The 25,404-nt window shown below is 30.4% G+C and overlaps 3 protein-coding genes and 1 long non-coding RNA gene across 7 annotated transcripts; 1 reads left to right on the top strand and 3 right to left on the bottom strand.

The window, feature by feature from the left end:
* The first annotated feature begins 1,803 nt into the window (after positions 1-1,803).
* Positions 1,804-4,324, top strand: LOC130015563 (uncharacterized). The gene is made up of 5 exons (XM_056105929.1): positions 1,804-2,224; positions 2,285-2,713; positions 2,978-3,386; positions 3,671-3,904; positions 4,141-4,324. The coding sequence occupies exons 1-5, from the start codon at positions 1,804-1,806 to the stop codon at positions 4,322-4,324; spliced, it is 1,677 nt and encodes a 558-aa protein (XP_055961904.1).
* Positions 4,325-7,185: 2,861 nt separating this feature from the next.
* Positions 7,186-9,122, bottom strand: LOC130015578 (uncharacterized). Its single transcript, XR_008790741.1, has 3 exons — positions 8,993-9,122; positions 7,749-7,822; positions 7,186-7,378 (listed from the first exon to the last, which is right to left on the bottom strand). It is a non-coding gene; the product is annotated as an uncharacterized LOC130015578 (long non-coding RNA).
* A 3,223-nt stretch (positions 9,123-12,345) lies between these two features.
* On the bottom strand, positions 12,346-15,046 carry LOC126680650 (caffeoyl-CoA O-methyltransferase-like). 4 transcript variants are annotated; one of them, XM_050375806.2, is made up of 7 exons: positions 14,810-15,045; positions 14,155-14,245; positions 13,868-13,930; positions 13,657-13,742; positions 13,074-13,218; positions 12,863-12,994; positions 12,346-12,791 (listed from the first exon to the last, which is right to left on the bottom strand). In XM_050375806.2, the coding sequence occupies exons 2-7, from the start codon at positions 14,203-14,205 to the stop codon at positions 12,504-12,506; spliced, it is 765 nt and encodes a 254-aa protein (XP_050231763.1). In that variant the 5' UTR covers positions 14,206-14,245; positions 14,810-15,045; the 3' UTR covers positions 12,346-12,503. The 4 variants fall into 4 exon arrangements, with proteins under 4 accessions (XP_050231763.1, XP_055961757.1, XP_055961758.1 ...); XM_056105782.1 differs by lacking the exon at positions 14,155-14,245 and having other exon boundaries at positions 13,657-13,766; positions 13,868-13,996; positions 14,810-15,046; XM_056105783.1 differs by lacking the exon at positions 14,810-15,045 and having other exon boundaries at positions 13,868-13,996.
* Positions 15,047-18,250: 3,204 nt separating this feature from the next.
* On the bottom strand, positions 18,251-20,745 carry LOC126680652 (caffeoyl-CoA O-methyltransferase-like). Its single transcript, XM_050375809.2, has 5 exons — positions 20,647-20,745; positions 20,025-20,107; positions 19,507-19,651; positions 18,768-18,899; positions 18,251-18,683 (listed from the first exon to the last, which is right to left on the bottom strand). The coding sequence occupies exons 1-5, from the start codon at positions 20,695-20,697 to the stop codon at positions 18,393-18,395; spliced, it is 702 nt and encodes a 233-aa protein (XP_050231766.1). The 5' UTR covers positions 20,698-20,745; the 3' UTR covers positions 18,251-18,392.
* Between the last annotated feature and the right edge of the window lie 4,659 nt (positions 20,746-25,404).

The following is a 25,404-nucleotide window of genomic DNA, read 5'->3' on the forward strand; positions in this document are numbered from 1 at the left end:
AGCCTTGGAAAGCCCCTGGTGTTGACAGGTTGCATACTTTTTTCTATCAAAGTCGTTGGAGTATTGTTGGGCAGAAACTTGTTCGCTTTATTAAAGATATCTTTTCATGTAATCCTATCCCGACGGAGGTGAATAAAATGCTTATTACCCTCATCTCGAAGAGTGATAGTTGTTGATGATTTACCGCAAGTATACGGGTTGTCACAAGTAATAAAATGGACTTAAGTTCGGGTTGTCGTACCCACAAAGATGAGAGACTCGATGAGAATGAAAACGACTTAAAACTCAATTTGTTTCGCAAAGGAAAACGATTTGATCCGAAACACAATCAAACAACTACAAATTGCAAAAGATTACTAATCAATTAAACTAAACTTTCTCTTAATAAAATCACAATGAATTAAAAGGCACGAAGCAACACTTAAACAAAACGATTAAAACGAACAGGTAATCTAATAAGGGAAAAGAGTCAAGGGGTTGAGAGTATTCCTAAGTCATGCATTCATAGTCATGGATGAGTTGGTGTATGGCAAGGGCCGAGTTGTGCCTAAAGCACCGTTCCCGCTCTCTCGAGCCTCAAAGAACGACAAAACTAATAATCAAATAAACTATTAATGCCTAACTCACTCTCGTGATACTAAACACAACCAATTACTCAACATCAATTAATCAACAAATTCATGGTCACCTAAATCCTAACCCACTCTCGTGGCATTATAATCTAGGCTCCTAATTCCAAAAGTCTATCCCCCTAATCATTTCTCAATGAGTCAAGCAAACACTTAATCATGCATTAGGTAGCTAATCTAACACAAACATTAGAGTCTAGAATTAGAACAAGAATTTAACCACTCAAGCAAACTATTTAACATAACATAAAGGAATTCATCTCAACCCCCAAACATGCGGGATTAGCTACACATACTAAGGGATAAATTAATAATATTATATATAAAAGACATGCTTAAGAAATACTCACAACAAGATGTAAAACCCATAATAATAAGTTGCATTAGAAAATAAATCTTGTTCATACACTAGAGCTTCAAAGCTCTCAACAATGGTGAAAATATAAAATGCTGAAAATTCCAATGAAGAAGACGGCTCAAAGCCCTAAAAATATTCTGCCGCTGACAAAGGAATACAAAAGTTGGTAGGAATATGCTAAGTGTAGTGTATCCCTAATTTTGAGATAAAGTGTCTTAAATAGGGCTTACAAAATAGGAAAGAATCCTCCTAGTACAAGTCTAAGGTTGGCCTAAAAGAGGAAGTGGTCCCTCATGTCTTGTTGCTCAAAAGTTAAAATCTCATCATTCATTTAGAGGGCTTCTCGATCGAGAAGGACATGTCTCGATCGAGACATGTGTTAATCAAGCCCTTCTAGATTGAGAACTTGAGGCTTCTCGATTGGTCCTCAATTCTTGATAATTTTCAGTAGAATTTTTCCACATGTCTTGATCAAGACCTTCTCGATCAAGACATGAACAAAAATTCATCTGCCAACATTTCTTCACTCAAGGCTTTTGTAACTTCGACAATTCTCTGATTCTTTGTGCTTTTTGACCAAATTCGCTCTGAAACCACTACGTTATGCCTGAAACACTTACAAACATAATAAGGCACATAAACGCTTATAAACACATGCTAAAGCATAACTAAACGGTGCAAAAACCACTTAAATACTAGGAGTATTCTACTCCTATCAATAATCCCGAGTCTTTTAAACAATATTTCCCTATCAGCTTATGCAATGTTTCATTCAAGATTATTACGAAGTTGATTGCCAGCATATTTTAGCCGATTATGTCGTTGATCATTGGGCCGGAGCAAACTAGTTTTGTGGTTGGTCGTCACATTACGGGCAATATTATTTTGGCTCAGGAGGCTATGCATTCTATGCGTAACAAAACCGGTAAAAAGGGTTATATGGCGATAAAAATCGACATGGAAAAAGCTTACAATAAGATTGCTTGGAGTTTCCTTCGTGAAACTCTTGTTCTAGCCAATATTCCGGAAAACATAATTCAAGTCATTATGCAGTGCGTTACCACTACTTCGTTAATCATCATCTGGAATGGTGCTCCATTACCTGCGTTCTATCCCTCTTGCGGCCTTCGGCAAGGTGATCCGCTACCACCTTATCTATTTGTCTTGTGCATTGAAAGGCTTGCTCACGTTATCAGCGCTGCAGTTGCGAATAATAGCTGGAAACCTCTTCGTATGGGTAGATTGTCCTCCGCTATCCCATCTATTTTTTGCGAATGATCTTTTCCTCTTCTGTCAGGCTTCTTTGGATCAAGGGAGGTTGTTAATCAGGTTCTGAATGCTTTTTGCAAAGCTTCTAGGAAAAGAGTGAATAATGATAAAACTAAAGTCTTGTTTTCGTCGAATATTTTGAGTAACCTGAGCAGTATTATTGCTAATAATTTAGGCTTTGCTAAAACCCTAGATTTTGGTAAATACGTGGTAGTAGAACTTATTCATGGAAGAGTGTTTAAGAAACATTCTGAGGGTTTTGCGGATCGTATTCGTAATAAATTAACAAGCTGGCAAGCTAAAACGCTCTCTATGGAAAGGCGTGATACTCTCATCAAATCTGTTATTTCCTTAATGCCTATCTATTCTATGCAAATTATGTCTATCCCGCTGGGTTATTGCAAGAAAATGGATGCTAATTGTCGTAAGTTTCTTTGGGGATCTGCTTCTGGAATCCGTAAGATGAATTTAGTTCAATAGGAAAATGTTTGTCAGCCTAGAATGCATGGAGGTACTGGTTTTAAAAAAATGAGGTCTATGAACGTGGCAATTTTAATGAAATTGGGTTGGAGTCTTATCACTAATTAAGACAAGCAATGGGTTAGAGTTATGGCTGGAAAATACAGTTTTGATTCGGATAATTATCATTCATTGCGTAAGGTGAAGGGTTCTTCCCATATTTGAAAAAATATGTTCAAAATCTGGAATGTTGTGATCCAAGGAGTGCGGTGGGCTGTTTGTGATGGTCGAAAAGCTCGTTTTTGGCTTGATCCTTGGCTTGGGGACAATGTTGTTCTTAATCAAGTAGTTATTGCTCAAATTCCTCCTAATGAACTTGATTGCACTATTAGCTACTATGCTGAGGATAATTATAATTGGAGCTGGAATAAATTTACTCACCTGCTGCCTGCTGAGTATTTAAGTAAAATTGCAAATATGTGTCCTCCTAATATTGATAATGGAAATGATTTCATTTATTCGGGTCATTCTCCTTCTAGGTATTTCTCAATGAAATCAGCTTATAATCTCATTGAAGGTCCTAATTGTAATGCTAAAAATAGCTTTTGGAAGGTGGTTTGGGATTGGGCTAGTCTAGAGCGAATTAAACAATTCATCTGGCTTTCTACACGGTAAGCTACTAACCAATATGGAGCTTAACAGAAGGCACGTTCCGGTTGCTGCGTTTTGAAGTCGATGTGGAGTTGAGGAGGAAGACTACAACCATGTTCTGCGAGACTGTTGGACAACGAAGCTTCTCCGGTTCAACTTTATAAACCAAAAGACACATATTATTTTTTTAATAAACCATTTCAGGAGGGGATTATTGATAGCATGTCTGATTCGTTCAGGCTGGATTATGTTGAAAATTGGGTTCAACTTTCGGTGTGATTATTTGGAAAGCTTGGGCTTGGAGGAATCGAGTTTTTATTGCTAAGGAAGTTATCAATGTGTCTCAAGTTTTGGCTGAGATTCATGCGCATATGCGCTATATGCATTTGGCTTATTCTGCTTCTGATTTGAATAATCATGCGGCTAAAGAGAAGGTTACTATGAGTATTGGTTGGTCTTGCCCACCCCCTAATTGGGTTAATATCAATACTGATGGCGCTTTTAATCAAAATTCAGGGTTGCGAGAGCTGGAAGGCTGGTGAGAAACGAGCTGGGTAATTAGATAGGGAGTTTTTCGATGACTATCAGGTAAAATTATGTGATGGGGGTTGCGCTCAAGGGAGCATATCAGGGACTACTCCTGGCTTGAAATTTAGGGTATCTGAGAGTGATTCTCGAGGTCAACAATAAAGCAATGGTGGAGAAGATTAATAGTGTGGAGAGTGCGGCTCAGTATTCTAATTTGCTTTTTTCTATTCGAGCCTTGATTTCTAGGGACTGGGATGTTCAAGTTTGTCATGTCTACAGAGAAGCAAACAATGTTGCGGATCATTTAGCCTCTATAAGGAATGGAAAGTTGATCGGTCTAGCTATTCATGAGAGCATTCCGAGTAGTTTGGTGCCCTGGATTCTGCATGATATTCATGGCACATCTTATGACAGGAACATTTGTGCTTGATTTGTTTTAGGCTTTTTACCTCTTCTCTTGTATCAAAAAAATGGAAGGAGTTCCTAATAATAACAAATAGCTATGACAGTTTGGTGGCGACTATGGTGCACCTAAATGTTGAGTTAGCTGCATTTTCTCCGTTTCAAACACGTTTCCATTACAAAAACTTTCTAAAAGTCATATTTAATCTATCGAAAATAATTGTCTATTTTTATTTTGTCTCAAATATTGGTACATATTTCTTATAAATTATAGGCTTAATTACTTAAAAACCACTCACCTTAAACTTTTTTTTCGTTTATACCCTGACCTAGAAAAAAATTCATTTATACCCTGACGTATGTATTTATGTTTCACCTCTACCCCGAGACACTAAATTAACCTCTTTTCATTAAGAAAAAAGTTTAAAATAGTTTTTCATTTTTAACCTAAGCTAATTAGAATTTAATTAAAAATGATTTTTTCTTTAAATGAAGGACTATTTTAAACTTTTTAAAATGAAAAGAGGTTAATTTAGTGCCTCGGGGTAGAGGTGAAACATAAACATATACGTCAGGGTATAAATGAATTTTTTTCCTAGGTCAGGGTATAAACGAAAAAAAAATTAAAGGTGGGTGGTTTTTAAGTAATTAAGCCTAAATTATAATTATTTTTTTGAATTTAATACTGAACTTATTTAAAGTCCAGTAGTTATTATTGTTAGCTCAAAAAAGTGAATTAGCCAAAGTATTTAATATGGCATAATTGGATAAAATTGTTATTTTACACTAAAATCAGCTTGGCATGTCACGCGGTAAATCAATTTAAAAAATTGAACATAATTACGGCGAAATGATGAACTCAGGGTAAAATAATAATATTATAAAGATTTGATTTAAATTGAATAAATATATATAATTTCATTTTCGTGTGATATAGTTTTGGTTGTTAACTTATTTTTACTATCACGTTCATTCCAAATCCTCCGCACCATCCACTTACTTCATTTTCTATAAATCCTGCATATAGTTTAGGTCTAATGTCTTGAAAACTTCTGATCTTTTAACCTCTTTTCGATCATATTCTGACGTTAAAATTGGTCAATTTTATCCTATTTTACATTTTTGTGTTTTAATTGTACCATAAAATATTAAATTGACGTCTTTTTTATTTGTAAAAAATTCAAAGACGTTCTTCATATCTAGCATATATTAATTGTACGTGTTTAAAATTTATTTAGAGTTAGTTAAATTAATTAAGAATTTAAATTAGTTTTAATTTTATTATGGTTTTTAGTTAGTTTTTAAAAATAAAGGACTTATTTATACTTTTTTGAATGAAAATGAATTTTTATATTTAATTAATTGAATGATTTTATCATTTAAGTAAAAACCAATTGACAAAAATTGAAAAATTAGAGTGCAATTGAAATTATAAAATGTGAAATACGGTAAAATTGATCAGTTTTCAACGTCAGGATAGGATTGGAAAAGGGCTAAAAAGTCGGGGGGTTTTAAGCCATTGGGCCTAGAGTTTATGTTAAACATTTGTCTATTTTTATAAATTTAAATTTTTAAATCATTAATATAGATTTGATAATTACAATAAATTTTTTGTAATTTTTAATTATTGTTTTATCCATCTTTATAAAACTATACTAATTTATTATTTTATGTTTTCATTCATTTTATGTAAAAACAAATATAATTCTACAACTAGAAGTGATGAACTTATAAAAATTAATTAAACAAATTACTCTCAGATCCCGAACATATGTTATAGTTTATATTTTTATTTTTTATTTGATAATTAAATAATATAGTCTTTTATTTTTATTTTCGTTAATATTTTAATTTTTTTTATTTGATTTTAGTGTTAATCAATTAAGTCAAATGACTCAACTAAAATATTAAAGTTCAAACCTTTAAACTTATTAAGCCACTAAATTTTATGTATATTTATGTTAAAAATAAATTTAAATTTAAATTTAAATTTAATATATTTAGTTAAGTGTTTTGACTTAATTGATTAAAAATGATCTAAAAATTTAAAGCGTTAATAAAAATTAAAATAAAAAACTGTTTAAAAACTAATTATGGCCTATGAGAAGTAACTTATTCACATTTATTGCGTGCTATTATTGTACTTGGTATTCAAATGATCCAGGACGATCACGTTTTTTTACTCCCATTTCAAATCTTCAACTATCTAGCCCCATATTCAGTGTCGGTGGTATCATAATTATTTTTAGTCTAAAATAAATTTAACTTGCTAACTTCTGACTTTCCGACAGCATGAATTTAATTTCTTTTTAAAAAATATACTCCCTCCGTTTCAAATTGATAGAAAATTTAAGACGGGTATTAAAAATTTAAATTCTCAAAACAAATTAGAAATTTAGTACATAAAAAAGTACTACCCCCTTATTTAATATAGTGATAATTTTTTTCTTTCTGCGAGTTTTATTGTCATTTTTAAGATTTTCAGTGTAATTAATGAGGTCTATGGGACAATTGTTTAGTAAAAAAATATTTAGTGCCTATAATTTACGATAAATTTTTTTGAAATAGAGCCTAATAATTTAGGACGGAGGAAATATTTTCTTAAAAAATTTCAAAAATTCTGACAGCAAATTGGACTAAAACGTACCTAAAGTTTCATATGGTTCATGTCACGACCCAATTTCATGGATCGCGACCGGCGCTAGAGTATGGGTATGATCGTAACAAAACTCGTAGAAAATCTCGCGGATAACATACGATCAATATAAACCTGCATGAAAACTAACATTCGGGGGCAGCCGAGACTTCATCCTAAGTCTACCAGTTTATATAACAATTCTAATATAATTACTTAATAACAATCTGAAACTAAGAAACATGCCTCATATATAATAATCCATAAAGAACATGCTCAAATTATAATAAATCAGTCGTGCTAACACGACAATCCAAAGTATAATATCCAAACAATAAACTAGTTTTACTGCAGTCTAAGAAGTAAAACAGTTGACTAGTTTAAATGACATAAAAACCTCTGAGAAAAATAAAGAATCGGAGTCGACCCAGCTTTCAAATCATAAATCTGAAAAATTAGGTAAACAACGGGGTCAGATATACTGAGATGAGTTTATAATGCTATTCACATTTATTAAGATTAAAACCTTTAAAACCAAATCCTTTTATACTAACATACTTATATACTTGATTATGGAATGCAGTATTGAAATGAAATCTCAAAGTATAGCCAAAAATAGATGGGAACAAATCCTCATTAATCCCAAAATAGGTCAGACATTGGTCAGCCAATCCCAAAGTATTTACCGGTGCACACAGTTTCGATACTCGCCTATCGAGTAGCTCGTTCCAATCCAGATCCATAATCGCTTAAAACATTTTGTAAACAGTTGATATACTAAAATAATTTACGGTACTTAATAACACTATAAACTCACTGCTTGCGTATCCACGTGAATTTTGGCAAACAGCTAACTCCGCGTAGACTCCGAAGCACGAGCAGTCGACGGGTCTAAAACAATGTATAAGTTAAAATTCATTCAACCCCTAACTCTAAGATTACTATACACCACATAAGACTAGCATCTCATTATAACCAAAGTACAACTAAAGAATTCATACAACCAAATAACAAAATTAGGCAAGTTAAGCTTAGGTGAGTTCCTATTCTTAAAACAAATCTGAAGTTTGTAAATTACAATAGTGTCATTATTTTAATAACGTGTCATAATGTGATAGCCTGATAGGTTTAGTATATCGATGACGTGGTGGATCGAATATATCTAAAAATTTATCTCAAATTAAATAATTAAAAGGAGAATATAAATTGGGATATCAAACCTACCCTAAATACTATTTGATTCTTATGGTAACTAAACACTTTTTGATTTCTTAAAAAATACTTCTTGATTTCTTTTGGTATTACTTATGGCGGATCTCAAATTTTTTTTATCCCAGCATATCCATATTTCATTTATAATATGCTTATAAAATATATTTTTTATATTTAATACTATATCATTGTACACACTAAACTCTTAAATAAAATTCATTTCTATTAACGCAAAATGAATACCCATAACTATATCTATTTGCCATATATATTATATTCTTTAAATTTATTCTTTTATTCAATTTTTTTAGTATTATTGAACATATTTATGATTCGTTTGGAGTATGACCAATCTGATATGAAACGTCAATGCATATAAGATTTATTCTACAAGAAGTATATAACATCACAATAGGTAAACTCCAAACTAATCATAAGTATATTTAGCGATGCTCTAAACAAATTAGACCATACTGTTATGGATAAAAGATTATAATATATGTATATATATGATAGATGAACTATGTATATATATGATAGATGAACTATGATCATGTAAACAACTTACTACAAATAAAGACAAATACCCATTTATCATCTGAAAAAATAATTAATAAAAAATAATGCTATTTAATCTATCCGTTTTATTGTACCACCTAGCGTAATACTAAAAAGGTAAAGAAATTTAATTAGTTATTTCGAACATACATTTTTCGAAAGTAATTGAACAAATGAAAAATTGTCACGTCAAGTGGTACAATAAGATAAGTTAAAAAATACGGGTTAAATAGTTTTTTTTATTTATAAAATTAATTTAATATATTTTCAAAAAGAAAGTTTACGACATACCTCTTTAAGAGCATCTGACTGAAGGACGCATTTAGCAGGCAGCAGATTCATCATTCATGACTCATTACCTTTAAAAAAAAAACAATAAAAATCCATTTAGCTTTGGAGACAATAAAACAAAAATAAAAATATTGATTGCTTTTGTGATAATACATGATCCACGTTCATTCCAAATACTCCACAACATTTACCTACTTCATTTTCGATAACTCGGACCTACATAAAGTAAAGCCTATGCTAGACATTTATTTATTTGTTTATTTTTGTTGTATGATCCATGAGGTTTTCTGAACGGTTTTTAACTATAAAACGGTATTTTTAAATCTTTTACATTCATACTAATCCTCGCTCGAATAGTGTAGATTTCTTACATAAGGCAGAATTTATTCTCAAGTTTTAAACGATTGCATATATAAGCACGGTTTGAACCCTCAACCTCACTTAAATCAGAAGAGCGCCTTACCAATTTACTTACGTCTTGCGATTTTTTTTTTGAAAGAAAGGTTTATTAATTAAACCAAGCTGGGTTTGTTAGCTATAAACTTTTTTTATCAAATTTAGGTAGGAGAGACCCCCTCCTCAGACAAGGCATTTATTTATCTAATAATGTAGTTCTGTACGGGTTTGATCTAATAGTTTAAGTCTCAGCTCTTTAGGCGCCATATTCAGGGGTTTAAACTCCGGCTACACCTTTTCTAAAATATGGAGTGGTTAGAACTGGACTGCTGAGCCATTATAGTTCGGATTTGTCAGGTATATGGACTTGCGGGCGGTCCACATCCTGAAATTTGACAGTGATCCTGGACTTAGAGAGTAAGTCTTCGTCACAAAAATAAAAATTGGCTTAGTAACTTTTAGTGTTGGCCCAGTTTGTAATTAGAAGGTGTGGGTATGACCCACTCCTCTACAATCAGTGGACTGAATTAAAAAATAAATTTTAAATAGTACTAATAATATAATTAACATCCGCAAATCTCTGCTGGCCATATCTTAGTAAAAAAAACAATAAAATATTCATCTGTTTTTAAATTTTTACTATTTATGGTCCAACCATTCAAAAATATTAATTTAAATCAAATTTTGATATATATATTTCAATTATAACCCATTTGCCATATTTATCAACAAAGCAAGTATTAATTTTTTTGTCATAGGCTAAACTCTAATAAATAAAGTGAAAATATTTGCAATATAAAAATAGCAACTCCTCATCACAATGAGTGAATGATATTAAAATCAAATCATGATACTACAAAAAGTCATTTAATAGGACTTTTTTTACTACCAAATGAGCCACAACCATCATGTTTTGTCCACCGCATCCTCGATTAGAGCTCAAAGAATATTTAGGTAAATAATTATTGGTGGAAGTAAAACACAATATTGTTTTTGGAGTGTTTATCCCATGTTGGTTGTGTCATGTCATATTTACGACAAGACAATGAACATTTGCGATAGGGAATTTTTTGATTATTACTTAATTTTTTTTATTATTAATTTTTCCACATGACTAACACACCATTGGTTTGTTGCATGAATGATATGGCGCAACGGTTGCGTGCAATAATTTTTCATGTTTTTGTTATAGAATCTACTTTTAAACTATACCTTCTTCGGTTAATAGATTATGGTGGCTGCGGTACTTTCTCAAAATTATAAAATGGTTGCCAAACTAATTTTCGTTGCAAAATAGTTACCGGTCCTTAAATGAATTTCGGCGATTTTGTCCTATGTGGCTGGCCGGACGCTGAGTCACACCTTCCCTTTTCGCCATGTTATTGTCTGCGTCGCTCCTAAGACTCCACGTCATCATCTTCTTCCCTATTTTTTTTTTAATTTTTTCCATTGCACATTAAAAATAATATAAATTCCATTAAATATCAATGTTTACAGAATCAATTTTCTAACTTTTTTTAAGCCGCCGGAAATAATAATCGTTTTTTTATAAAATATTTATCCGTCTAGGTTCGTCTGGGTTTCAAACCAGACGAAGATCCCGTTTGGGATCTCGTCTGGTCTGAACCCAAACGTAGAGGTGGCCATAAGCCGAGTTGAACCGTGAACTGGTAAAACCCTGAACTATGTCTAAACCGGTCCGGAACCGCCGGATAGCCGGATTTGGGCCGGTTCAATATTTTTTGGAACCAGAATTATCGGTACCAGTTCCGAACAGTATATTTTCTAAAATATATACTTTAAATTATTTATTACATATATATACATATGATTTATTTTTAATATAACATACTATATTTATTTATAATATATACTATTATAATTATATAAATATTATTTATTTATTTTCAATATATTTTAATTTTTTCATTTCTTTTAAATACTAACCATTAGTTTTGTTTTACTTGTATAGCAACATATGATTATACAACTATATATAAATAATTAATTATCAAAATTTATGATAAATTAAATGTAGTTTTTAATTTTAAGTATCATTAATCATTTATATTAAGTAAAATTTTAATTTTAACTTGATTTAAAATATTTAAATTTAATTTTCATAAAATATGTCTTTTAATTTTTCAAACCTTCAAAACCGGAACGGTGAAACGAAACCGACGGATTCTGAACCGGCATGGAACCGCCCAAAGGCATGTTCAAGGCTGGTTCAAGTATTCCTTGAACCGTGATCCGACGGTTCCAAATCGGAACTGCCGGTTCATGAACCGTGGCTACTCCTACCCAGACGATGAACACTTCGTCTGGGTTCGATTAATTAAAAAAACATTTTTTTTATTTTTTTGTGTTTATTGGATTTATTTATTTTTGGTGTTTGTAGAAAAATGTTGAAAAAAATTAGGAAAAAAGACAATAACGTGGACGATGACATGACGAAAGGGGAAAGTTTGACTCAGCGTTCGGTGAGCCACGTAGGACAAAATTGTCGTAATTCAATTAGGAACCGTCGGAAGTTCAGAAATAATAAGTTCAATAACCATTTTGGAACGAAAATTAGTTCGGTAACCATTTTGTAACTTTAGAAAAGTACGGTAACTCCTAAGATTATTTTCTTGAACAAGACTACCGAGAGATGCAAGTTGGTCGAACATGCTCTTCCTACAGGGTATAGGAAGATTTTGATCATTTTGTAATCGATGGAAATTCATTTTAATAGTTCAGACTAGGGCTTTAGATCCGAAAGCATGCCAAGTATTTTTTGCACATGTTACATTTTCCAATTGAGAATTAATTTTTTTTTAGGTAGATTCAAGGATCCAACTTAACACCAGTTGATCCTTTTTATACCTGTTAGGATATTGCTGGATTAATTGTTGGTAACTAGGAGGGGATTCACTTATACCATGAAAAGAAAAAAAAATTAACTATTAGATGTATTACTGAATTATGGATATGTCCTTATCATTTTATAGAGTTTTTTTATTAGACATAGCTCTTGTTCCATTAAAAAGGGCAAAACAAACACCACAGCTAAAATAAGTCTGGTAATGATCATACATGATAATGCAAATAATTAAGAGTTGATTAAATTGCATTAAAGACGCCTGCATAAGGTGAGACCATCTCCGATAGAAATTTGTGAAATCTCAATGCGAGAATCGTTAGCCAGAAATTCATTGAGTTCCAATATACCATTTGTTGCTATCCTGAGATTCTCTTGGACAGTGTTTTCTTGTTGAGCAACGAGTCCGAAAAATAAGGTATTATCATATGCAATTATTCCTCCAGCCTTGACCAGTTTCAGCAATGGCTCATGGTATTTCTTATACTTGTGTTTCTCAGCATCCACAAATGCAAAATCAATTTCTTCCAAACCTTCATTCTATAACATTTAACTCGTAAACGCAATTCATATAAATTAATGAGTTGAGGTAAGAATTCCAAATTACTTACGTTGTCCAAAATTTTGGTTAGAACGGATTCGGCATCTGAGTTGATGAAATTGATTTTACGATCTACGCCTGCCTTTCGAATGAATGGTAATCCAATTTCATAAGCTTCTTTATCTGTATCTATTGCTGTTACCTATTCATCATCACAAAAGTTCATACACGATCATCATATATTCTAATGAAACACAAATTATATGTAATCTGTAAGTTACCTGGGCATCATCAGCCAACCCAAGTGCGGTTGCTAAGAGAGAATAGCCAGTAAAAACACCAATCTCCAATGTCTTCTTTCGATTCATTATCTTCATAAGCATTGTCAGAAATAGCCCTTCATCAACCGGCACAGATGCTATACTCCTGCACTTGAAAATTACGGCAATTTACCTATGCAAATAAAATGATAAACTATTTTTTTACATAATTTCATCATGAATTTAACTTCTAATTTTTGCACTTCGAAATATGTACTTTCAATGATTTATAATTCAAATCATAAAATTCGGCATTTATATCACTATGACACTACCGACTGATCAGATATTAAATTGGCGACTCAAATTTCAAAGATGAAAATCCGTGTTTTAAATTGCAAAAATTCAAAGTTCGTATAAAATTTACAAAACATATTATAGTTCAGAGTTGATAGTTTTATTTACATTTAATCTTATACCATTTAATAAATAATCTTATAAACAAATATAACAGTTTTAAATCTCTAAAAACTCTACAAAATTCAATTTGCCACTGTTTGTACAATACCAATATAGCTGCGTCTATAGAAAAGTATCTACTTACCTGAGTCCATACTTGTTGATGGTAGCTTCTCGTATATGTTTGAGTTCCTCATGCTCTCTAGGATATACGCTAGTTTTAAAGATGTACTGCCAACAAAAAACAAGCAAATTCTACTACACTACTTAGCTATTCTTCTGAACACTTAAAGAATTGCTATGTAAAATTTATAAAACAAGTCCTATATATTATACAACGAAAGATCTATGCATACCTCTTTAAGCTCTTCCAACTGGAGGATGCCTTTAGGAGGAAAATTAGGAAGTCGATTCATGAGCTTTTAATTTGGAAACAACAAAAATAGAAACAAAATACGTAGATGAGCAGCTTGATAAGGGGAAACCTGTATTCACAGAGCAATATATGGAGACGAAGATTGAGTGAGATCAGAGATTATTGTTATCTGACAAAAATTAACAATACTAATTTTATAAAGAGACATGCACAATTCTTGTTAAATTAAGCAATACTTTAAAAAGCTAATGAATAATGATATAATACCCATAATATCGTCTGTTTGTTTCCAATGCCTTTCAACTTCAGTCTCCCCATAAATACAAAACTTTGTCTATTATCAATTTAGGGTTTGGACCTGAAATTAATAATTTCACCATTGTCAGCTTTCATAATTTATCACTGTAGCGGTTACCGGCGGACAAAAGAGGCAAATTTCATAGTCACTAAAGAATAACCTAGCAGCATGGACACAGTCACAGACATGGAAAACGGGACACTGGACACAGACACGGCGAAACAGCGTTATTTTAAGGTTCTTTTGTAAAAAAAAAAGAAGTTTTGTGTCCGAAACGTTTTCGATTCGAAACGGGATACGTCGATTGAATGACGTGTTCGTGCTATTTGGGAATTAACTTAAACCATTGATTAAGTTATGGCTCATCCTTAATCCTCTATTAAGCATTGCAGATAGTATAAGATTATATAATGAATCTAGCCCTAAAATCAATGATTTTAAGAGATTGCTTAGACTTTGTGCACTTAATAGAAAACACAAGAGTTGAAGGAAAAATTAATCAAATCCAAACAATCTGTTAAAATATTAATAGCAAGCAAATAATTTAGGGTTTGGTTTCATTAACTAAATCAATTATTGAAGATAAAATAATGAATTAGATGACTAGAGAATCTTAATTGGTACCTTCTCTTCAAGATTCCGTGAAAAGCGGGAGCTCTTCGCTGTGAGAGAGAGGCCATTGCAACGGTAACAAATATGACATCAAAATTGTCTTCTATGATGTCGGAATTGTTTTCATTTCCGCCGTGGCCGGCGGTGCTTGTGCGTCAACTCCGATTTCTGTCATATGAGTTACCTCTGAGGTGCTGGTTCGGTATTCACCAATGTGAATAGAATAAAACAATTTTCATTTTTATCAAAGAAATGAAACAATTTGTTTATTTTTTGGGTTGGTAAGAACATCTTCAATAAGCATTTTTAATAAAATTAAAAATATTTTTAAAATAAAAGGTGATATTTTTAATTTTATTTTAATTAAATTTTTGACATTTTACTTTTATAAATAAATTAATAAAAACATTAATAATATTAATTTAGTGGATTTTCTAACATTATTTTTTTATTCTATTTTATAAATAATAAAATAAATATTACAATAAGTATTATAAATTTATTTTTATTTTAAATTAATTAATTAATTTTTATATTATAAACAGATAATATTATATTTTAAATAAAAATAACTAACTTATTTTTTAAAATTTGAAATTCTATCCTTAAGAAATAAATAAAAAAAGGCTAATAGACTGAAAAATTATTGACCTTCATTATCTTTTTCAATAGCACCCCGATTTTGTAAAATAATTAATTTTACCTTATTTTTTGATTTTTGATATTTAATAGCACCCTAACCTTGTAAATGGTTTTTGACGAAATAGTTTCCTTAAAAAGAATTTTGTATAGGCGCCATTTGGGAAATTAATTCCTAAATGGTGCTTTGGCCCACACAATTTGCAAGTATGACTTGCGGATTGTGCGGATTGGTGCTAGTTAGCCAATCTGGATAATTAACACTAATTAGCACCAATCTGCAAGTCATACTTGCGGCGGATTGGTCCATCCTAATGATTGGGGAGATAAAAACTTTTAGGTTTAATCACCAAAAAAATCCTCACCTTTTAGCCTATTTTCAAATGCACCATGAAATTGTAATTTTGTCAGCTGCACCCAAATTTGCACCTTTTAGTTTCAATTTCACCCTCAAGTACTAAATTGATCTCTTTTTCATTTGGAAAAAGTTAAAATAATTATTTGTTTTTATTTTTTTGTGTGGAAAAATGCATATGCTAATAAAAAAATATACAACAACATAATATGAAAAACAATGAAAATAATTTGTAAATCGGCTTGGTCGCCGCAGTCGGGTCCTCAAGTCGTAACCCTGTTGAGTCCGTCGGTGAAGCGAGATATCAGTCAATGGGTTATACTCTCAAGCATCGCCACTATCATGGAAACCTCACTATCATTGGAATCTGCCTAATCCGGCTGGTCATCAACTAGAGCTGGTGTAGTACTATGCAGATCCTACGAGAAGAAGTTCAGGAGGAGTGAAAATGTCGGACCCGTGTAAAGCTGCGACTGATGCAAGCTGAACGACAGATCATCCGTCGGGTCTGGACTGGTCAACCACGACTCTATAAGCGAGAAAAACATATGTGACAGATCCTTAGCCTGAGGCGACCTAGAAGAAGGCGGATCATGTGACGTCGACGCCTGATCAAAACCAGGCGGGTCAGGAATGTAATACTGATCGGCGGCCGTTGGAGATGCCAGTGTCGGTGTATGCCAGGAAACATCTGAATGCGTCGTCGGTGGAGGCCATAACTGATCAGGCTCTGTCTGAGCTGGCTGTATTAAGGTGGCATGCCTATAAGAGTATATGCCATATGTCCCAAAAATGATGGGACTGGTGCAGGCGGGGCCTGAAACGATGAAGTCTGGGGCTACTGAGACAAATAGCAGAAAAATAAAATTTATAAAAATATAGACTAAAATACAAGGTTACAAATAAAATAATATATTAAAGTAACTCAAACCTGTGATCCTGACGCCTAAGGTAGATTTCGAGAGGTCGTAAATGTCATCTTTCCAAATAACGAGTCAAAAGATGACATCGACGCAGGCGGGATCTGAAACAATATCGTCAGGGGCCATTGAGATAAAGAGCATAAAATGAAGTTTTATTAAATTATTTAATAGAATACGAGCTAACAAATTAAAAAAAAAATAAAGTAACTCAAACTCGTAACTGTGATGGCGGTGGTGGAGCCCGGGAAGTCGTCACGTAGTACTGTGTGGGTTGTAGTATGAGTGGCGTCTCTCCGAGGTCTCCCCCTCTTCCACGTGAAAATACACCGGTGGCGGGATAGGGTCCACATACAGTGGACGAGGCTCTAAAAAAAATTGTTTTTCGCTCCGAAAACAACACCCCGTCAATTACAGCACCATAATTTTTCTTCTCTTCTCATATATTTTTTCCTCAAATTCGGTGCGAGATGAGAATGAAAATTCCCATTATATGAAGTCCAGTCAAATGATTCCTTGCCATTTAGCAGTGAATCACCTGTCTTAGCACCAATCTGCAAGTATGACTTGTAGATTGGTGTTAATTAGTGTTAATTACCCAAATTGGGTAATTACCACCAATCCGCAAGTATGACTAGGGATGGCAATGGGGCGGGGTGGGGACGGGGAAGCCATCCCCATCCCCATCTGCGCGTCTATGGAATCTTCATACGTCGTGTTCATCACCCATCGAGATTCAACCAAGTGACTACATATCAAATCAAGTCTTCATATTCAAATCTTCATACGACTTGTTTATCACTCGTTAACGATTCAACAATTTTCTTCACGAAATCGAAGAAGATTCTACAACGGATTTAAGAACAAACTTTATAAGCCCTCGATCCACAAATCTTGAAGGAAAGTATCAAAGGATTTAATATCTACACGTGTAGAAATTACCCAATAGAGATTGTATTCCGCTTTTTGATTATATTCAATAAAATTAACATTTGTACATATTTTCTTGCTTCTTAATTTCAGGACAACAAATTCGTGTTAACAGGCATATGAGACAATTACTTAAAGAAAATATAATTTTGGAAAAAAATTTTGAAATAGTGTCTATCAATTTGAAACCGAAGGAATAGTCAAGTATTTCTGATTATGTTTCAAATAAAAATAGAAAGAAAAATTTCTGAAAGTAAGCTAAAAAAAAGGTGTAAATATGTTTTGAAAGATATTTTAAAACAATTACCTCTTTATTTCTATATTCTCATTCTTTATTCATTATATTTCTTCTGTTCTTTTTTAAAAAAAAAAAATCTTTGATGATTTATTTTATTCTTTCATGATCATCTCCTTTCATGATCAATCTCCTTTGTCAAACTCAACAGCCCTTAACGTAATGGTTAGATGAAGTTCAAATAATTATATTGATCTTGATGTTCGCAACCTTAAAGGAAGAAATAGTTAGAGAGCGACGAGTTTTTATGGGTATTTAAACAAAACAAATAAGAATATTCATCATTAGTATAAAATAATTGAACGTTTTAAGAATATTCTCCAAAGGTTTTATTAGAGATGCTCTTATTATATTAAAAAAAAGGAAACAAACACCCCATCTAGCAGTAACAAGTTCGGTAGTGATCATACATAATAATACGAATAATTATAGTTATAATTGCGAGCTGATTAAATCTCATTTAAGACGCCTGCATAAGGTGAGACCACCTCCGATAGAAATTTGTGAGATTTCAATGCGAGAATCGTTAGCCAGAAATTCATTGAGTTCCAATATGCCATTTATTGCTCTTTTGAGATTCTCTTCGGCATGGTTTGGTGGTTGAGCAACAAAGCCAAAATATAAGGTATCATCGTATGCGATTATTCCTCCAACCTTCACTAGCTTCAACAATTGTTCATGGTATTCTTTGTACTTGTGTTTCTCAGCATCCACAAATGCAAAATCAATTTCTTCTACATCTTTATTCTATAACATGTCCATATACATATAAATGCAATTCGTATAAACTAATCGAGTTAAGGTAAGAATTTTTGAATGAAAATTACTTACGTCGTCCAACATTTTGGTTAAAACCGATTTGGCATCTGATTTGATGAAATTGATCTTGTGATCTACGCCTGCGTTTTGAATGAACGGTAATCCAACTTCATAAGCTTCTTGATTTGGATCTATTGCTGTTACCTGTATTTAACCATAAAAGTTGATATATAATCTTTATGTATAGTGAACAAATGTATTTTTTGAGGATTATTAGCTTATATGGTAGTTTCAATTTGATATCAAAACTTTAATTTGTATGAAAGTGTGACCATTGATATAATTTATATTGCAAGCAAGGATTTTTAGATAAATTTAGAGTGATGCACATTGCCGTAGCATATGATAGTTTGATAAATAAAGATATATTTGAATGCCGATACCACATCAGCATATATAATTACCTATCTTGGCTAATATCATTCTCTAAAATATAAATTAATTTATGGTATCCTTTTGATACGAATTGAAATCTTAAAATCAATTGAATATTAAGGATAAAAGTTTGCTACCATACATAATAACCTCAATCTACTGCAAGAGCAAATTAAGCGATAACCCGAGTATCAAAGACACAAACATTGCAACAATAAAGATGAATGTTTCAGTAATAAAGATTCACATTTTAATAATGAAGATGAAAACTAATGAGTTATAGCTCAAATGATATAAACGCTCAGCAGGAAACTGTTAAGGTCGTGTATTCAATTCCTCCCACAAGCGATAAAAATACATTTATAATGTATATAACCTGAGCATCATTGGCCAACCTAAGTGCGGTTGCTAAGAGAGAATAACCAGTAAAAACACCAATTTCCAATGTCTTCTTCGGATTCATTATTTTCATAAGCATCGTCAGAAATAGCCCTTCATCAACTGGCACAGCCATTACACTTCTGAATTTGCAAATAAACACCACTTTATCAAATAATAATTTTTCTTAAACACTGATCCTTCGTTCCATTTAAAATGTTCAATTGTTTTTTAAATATATTTTAAGAATTATTAAATAATTTCTTTTTTACTTATTTATCTCTATAAAAAATATCTTGGAATTTTTTTTTAAATATTGATCATTTTTTGAAATATAAAACAAGAGATAAACAAATAATTGTAATAGAAAATGGACAGTTACAATATGGTACTCAAAATAACAAAGTTAGATTTCTTAAATGAAACAATAATATAAAAGTTTTTTTTTTATGAATAATAATATAAAAGTTTTAACTCTCAAAAAATTTACTTTTCCAATGTTCTTCTGTACAATACCTGTGTCCATACTTGGTCACAGTAGCCTCTCGTAAATTTTTGAGTTCCCCGTGCTCTCTAGGATATACATTTTTATAGATGTACTGCAAACACAATATGTAAAAAAAATAAAAATAGCTACTTTAAAAAATTCTTCATCTAAAAACATAATGAATTACTATGTAAATTTATAAAGTAAGTTTAATGCATTATAAGCTTAATCACTTAAAATTTCTCGGCCTTTTTGATTTTTTTTATTTACGGTTCAATTTTTTAAAACACAATTTTTGATTTAGTTTTAATAAATGCATTTTAGTTGTATAATTATTTATTTGTTTTAAAACGCCAATCTTAATTTTTAGATTATTTCTCTTTATAACCATACTTTTTAATTTCGTCAACTATAATTTAATTTTGATAAGGTTGAAAAAAAATTAAATTTGATCATAAATAAAAATATAAAAAGGTTTAGCTATTTATATAATAAATATGATTAGTTAGCTATAGTTGAAACTTAGTTTATCAAAATAAAGTTTAAAATTAATATGTTTAAAATGTTGAACTATAAATAAAATTATTGAAAAACACTGAATACTTTTAAATGATTAAATCTATATTTAATAGCCGAAAGTTCAAGCAATACCTCTTTGAGAGCATCTGATTGAAGGATGCCCTTAGTAGGAATTTGATGCATGAGTTTTGAAAATAAGGAAGGTCGTTTGTTGCAGATGAGCAGCTTTGTTCACACACCCTTTATATAGAGAAGAAGAAATGAAATACATTATTATTGGCTTAATATATTTTTTGATCCATGAATTTATATTCATTAATTTATTTAATCCTTTATGTTTTAGTTTATAAATTTACCTAATTAGCCTTTAAAATCATCATTTTTATATTCGTTGGACCCCTCCTTATTAAGTTGGGACAAGAGTTTGGTCAAAAATTAAAAATTGCGCTTGAACATATATATTTTTTTTCAGAAACAAGAATCGCTTTATTAATGATCAATAACGGTTACAAGTTCATTAACCGGGAACGGAACGTTTCTCTCAAAAATACGATCTCTACTAAAAAAAGACCCCATTTAGCTAAAGCGTGAACATATTTTTTTAAACTGGCGTATAATGCGGCAAAAAATATTTTATTTGACCTTTAAATTAATACATTTTCACACATTTAATCCTTCTCATTTTAATCTCTTTGACGTCCTGAATTTTAAATTATTGTATAATAAATTTTTTTATTATGAAAAAAATAGATCTCTAATTAGTGAATTTCAATGTTTGAATTAAAATATTATTAAAATTTTAAGAAAAAAGTTTTTTTTTTATCTTTTTAAAAAAATAGAAGGAAAAAAGTTAAAATTAAAAATGAAAATGATTAACATATTAAAATATAGAATATAAATTTAAAATTTAAAATTTAAAGTTTTAGGGCTAATTACACATGAAATTATGACCTTTGCACCAAATTTCAAAAATAACATGATTTTTAAAACGTATCAATCACAAACACCACCTTTCATTTCTTTTCAAAAATAACATCGGCAATTTTTAATGGCATTTTTTCTGACATGGCATGACACGTGGCAAACCCTTGGATGTCCAAGTTAGTAAAATTTCACAGAAAAAGTATGCCCATGATAAAATTGAGAAAAAAAATGAAAGATAGTGTTTATAATTGACACGTGTTAAAAGTCATGTTATTTCTGAAATTTGATGCAAAGGTCTTGATTTTACATGTAATTAACTCAAAATTTTATAAAATTAAATTTCATTTTTATTTTTATACTTTAAAAAATAAAATAAAATACTTAATATATCTGACCTCTCTATTTATTAGTTTAAACTATTTGACCTATTTTTTTTTTTATTTTGATGATATGTTGAGTTAGGTGCCAGTTCAATTAATATTTTCTACCACATCAACATTTTTTGTACCTCACTCTTTATTTAAAAAGTTAAACATCAAAAATTAAAAATAAAAATATTAAATAAATTAAATAAAAAAATAAAATTTAAATAAATATATATATAAATACAAATTCAGAAATTAAAAAATATATTACCCAATAACAACGAATAGCTGTGACAGTTTGGTGGTGGCTATGATACACATAAAATGTTTAAGTTGGCTGCATTTTCTCCACTTCAAATACGTTTCCGTTATGAAAATTTGGAAAAAGGTGCAAAAATGACCCTCATGTATACCTCATGTATCTTATTGGCACTTCATGTATTTCGGATCTCAAATATGACCATAACGTTGCGAAAAAGTATTAAAAAAACACAAAACATGGACGACGTTAAACATAAATGTGTACGGCCTTAAACGGAAATGTTAACGGAAGGGTCATTTTTGACACTTTTTCAAGACGTTAGGGTCCTTTTTGAGATCCGAAATACATGAGGTGCCAACATGAGATACGGGCTATACATTAGGGTCATTTTTGCACCTTTTCCCCGAAAACTTTCTAAAAATAATATTTCATCTATTCAAAATAATGGTCTATTTTTATTTTGCATCACATATCTTGTACATACTCCTCCTCTCCTATTTATAATATTTATCACATTTACCATTTATATAAATTAAAATATTAATAAACATATTTTAATTTATAAATATTTTTATCAAATTGTCTATGTTAATTAGCAATAGTTTTATAATCTTTCCGTTTTTATTTAATTATTCATTTAGATAAAAATGTACATATTAAAATAGCGGATATTTATTTTAAATTATAAAAGTAAATACAAACATAACACTATTAGATAATAAATGCATTGTAAATTGACTCATAAAATCATTTATTAAGAAGGACTAAATTTAAAAGATAATAGCTAAAGTCACATTGAAATTTTAAATGGACAACTAATTAGAGACAAATATAAGTTGCTAAATGGACAAATAAAAAAAACGGAGGGAGTATTTGACTAGTCCTTCTAATCTTATTAGAGCATCTGTCAAGGTGCTCTTTATTTTAAGGGTTAATGTCATAAAAATTCACCAACTTTACACGTTTTCTCATTTTAATCACGCAGTTTAAATTTTCTCATTTTCATGCACGAACTATCATTTTTTCTCAAATTCATGCACGGTGTTGAGGTATCACGACTTCATTGGTGTAATTCGCTGAGGTGGAGTTCATTTTACATCAATGAATGAGTGACACTTCAGTGTCGTGCATGAAAATGAGAAAATTAAAACTGCGTGATTAAAATGAGAAAACGTGTAAAGTTCGTGATTTTTTTGACATTAACCCTTATTTTAAAGAGTACCTTTAATAAAATAAAGAACACAACTTTTAATTGGGTTAATGTCAAAAAAAATCATGAACTCTACACGCTTTTTCATAAATCACACAGTTTAAATTTTCTCATTTTCATGCACGAATTACCGCTTTTTTTAAATTCATGCACGGTGCTGAGGTGGCACTCATTCGTTGGTGTAAAATAACCTCAACCTCAGCGAATTACACCAGTAGAGCCATGACATCTCAGCACCGTGCATGAATTTGAAAAAAAGTTGTAGTTCGTGCATAAAAATGAGAAAATTTAAATTACGTGATTAAAATGAAAAAATATGTAAAATTAGTGAATTTTTATGACATTAACCATTTTTAATTAGACTCTAATGCTTTCTTAAAAATCTAATGTGACAAGTATTATGGACTAAATTATTTTTTCAAATGTGATAAATATTATGAATCAAATGGAGTATTTTATTATAATTTTTTTAAAAATTTAATACTAAACTTATTTAATATCCACTAGTAATTGTTGTTAGCTCAAAAAAGTGAATTAGTTATTGTATTTAATAGGAGCATAGTAAGAAAAATAAAAAAAATATGAAATTTAAAATATTAATTAGTATATTTTTTAAAATTGTGTGAAAATAACAAAATGTACAATTATTTTAAAATAAAAAAGATATAAAACATTTTAAAATCAATATTCATTAATATATGTTTCCCGATGGGATACTAGTTAGGAAACTAGTATGAAAAAGACTTACAAAGTAATTATATAAAAAGACTAAATAATTATTTAAAAAATATGTATTATTCATGTTACCCATAATCTATAAATAACAATTTTTTTTTATAAAATTTTAATTTCCACATCCACGATATTATTTGTTAAGAATTTAAATATATTATATTCAAATAATTTATTTTATAATTATCATAAATATATAAAAATGTATTTACATAAAAGTAATTATTTTTTATAAATAACAATTTGATATATTTAATTTTATAATTTTTAATAATTATAAACATATATCTATATTTTTATTATTTAGGCCTAATAATGTCAAAAATCCACACATTTTTGTGTCATTGCACTTTAAATCAAACATTTAAAATTTTATAATATTATCACGATTTCATCTTTTTACTGTACTTTTGTCCAATTTTTCAAAATCGATTTGATTTTACCCACTTGACATGCAACATTGGAATTTAATGTAAAATGATGGTTTTATTCAATTTTGTAGTTTAATGGTGTCAAAAAGCAAATTTTTTAGAAATTTTGTAAATTTAATCCAATTTGATAAGTTACAATCTTATTCAATTTTTTTCCAATCAATTTAATTGTCTCAATTTTCAGTTGAATATTAACTACGCAATTAGCAAAATTTTCTTTTTTAAAATGTCAAATCTTAACTCCTAACTTAAAAAATGGCCTAATTACTTAAAAACCACTCACTTTGTAACTTTTTTTCATTTATACCACGACCTAGGAAAATTTTCAATTGTACCCTATTTTCGATTTTTATGTTTCGTTTGTACCCCAAGAGTAAATTTTTTGATTATTTAATTAATTTTAAGATGAAAATATTAAAAACAAGATATATAAATGATTAACACTAACGTTTTATCAGAATATAGGTTAAAAATAGACTAATTTAAACTCTTTTTTAAAAGAAAATAGGTCAATTCAACTCATTAGGGTAGAGATGAAACATAAAAATCAAAAATATGGTACAATTGAAAATTTTCCTAGATCATGGTATAAATGAAAAAAAGTTACAAAGTGAGTGATTTTTAAGTAATTAAGCCTTAAAAAAATAAGCAATAACGTCAACACATTTTCAGTGGTTGAAGTAAAGGAGAAGAAAAGGATCAGAAAAGATATATAAAAAATAAACAGTGCACTTAAGTGAAATATTGATACAACTAAATTGATTTAAAAAGGTGAATAGGATTGTAACAAAATTATTAAATTGGAATAGATTTGTAAATTTCAAAAGTTTTAGATAAATTAACAAAAGACAAAAAATATTAATTTTTTAGCATCATTAGGTCACTGACTGGAGTGTCGCATAATTGGATAAAATTGTTATTTTACAGCAAGATCAACTTGGCATGTCACATGGATAAATTTAAAGC

The sequence above is a fragment of the Mercurialis annua genome, linkage group LG5, assembly GCF_937616625.2.
Source record: "Mercurialis annua linkage group LG5, ddMerAnnu1.2, whole genome shotgun sequence".
Taxonomy (NCBI): Eukaryota; Viridiplantae; Streptophyta; class Magnoliopsida; order Malpighiales; family Euphorbiaceae; genus Mercurialis; species Mercurialis annua.

Coding starts and splice junctions, on each gene's coding strand:
- LOC130015563 (XM_056105929.1), top strand. CDS start 1,804: ATGTCGTTGATCATTGGGCCGGAGCAAACTAGTTTTGTGGTTGGTCGT. Junction 3,387..3,670: donor TTCATCTGGCTTTCTACACG/GTAAGCTACTAA, acceptor TTGGGCTTGGAG/GAATCGAGTTTTTATTGCTA. Junction 3,905..4,140: donor TTGCGAGAGCTGGAAGGCTG/GTGAGAAACGAG, acceptor CTTGATTTCTAG/GGACTGGGATGTTCAAGTTT.
- LOC126680650 (XM_050375806.2), bottom strand. CDS start 14,205: ATGGGGAGACTGAAGTTGAAAGGCATTGGAAACAAACAGACGATATTA. Junction 13,931..14,154: donor ACAAACAGACGATATTATGG/GTATTATATCAT, acceptor CCAAATTAAAAG/CTCATGAATCGACTTCCTAA. Junction 13,743..13,867: donor AGTTGGAAGAGCTTAAAGAG/GTATGCATAGAT, acceptor TTTTGTTGGCAG/TACATCTTTAAAACTAGCGT.
- LOC126680652 (XM_050375809.2), bottom strand. CDS start 20,697: ATGCATCAAATTCCTACTAAGGGCATCCTTCAATCAGATGCTCTCAAA. Junction 19,652..20,024: donor GTGACCAAGTATGGACACAG/GTATTGTACAGA, acceptor TTGCAAATTCAG/AAGTGTAATGGCTGTGCCAG. Junction 18,684..18,767: donor TAACCAAAATGTTGGACGAC/GTAAGTAATTTT, acceptor GACATGTTATAG/AATAAAGATGTAGAAGAAAT.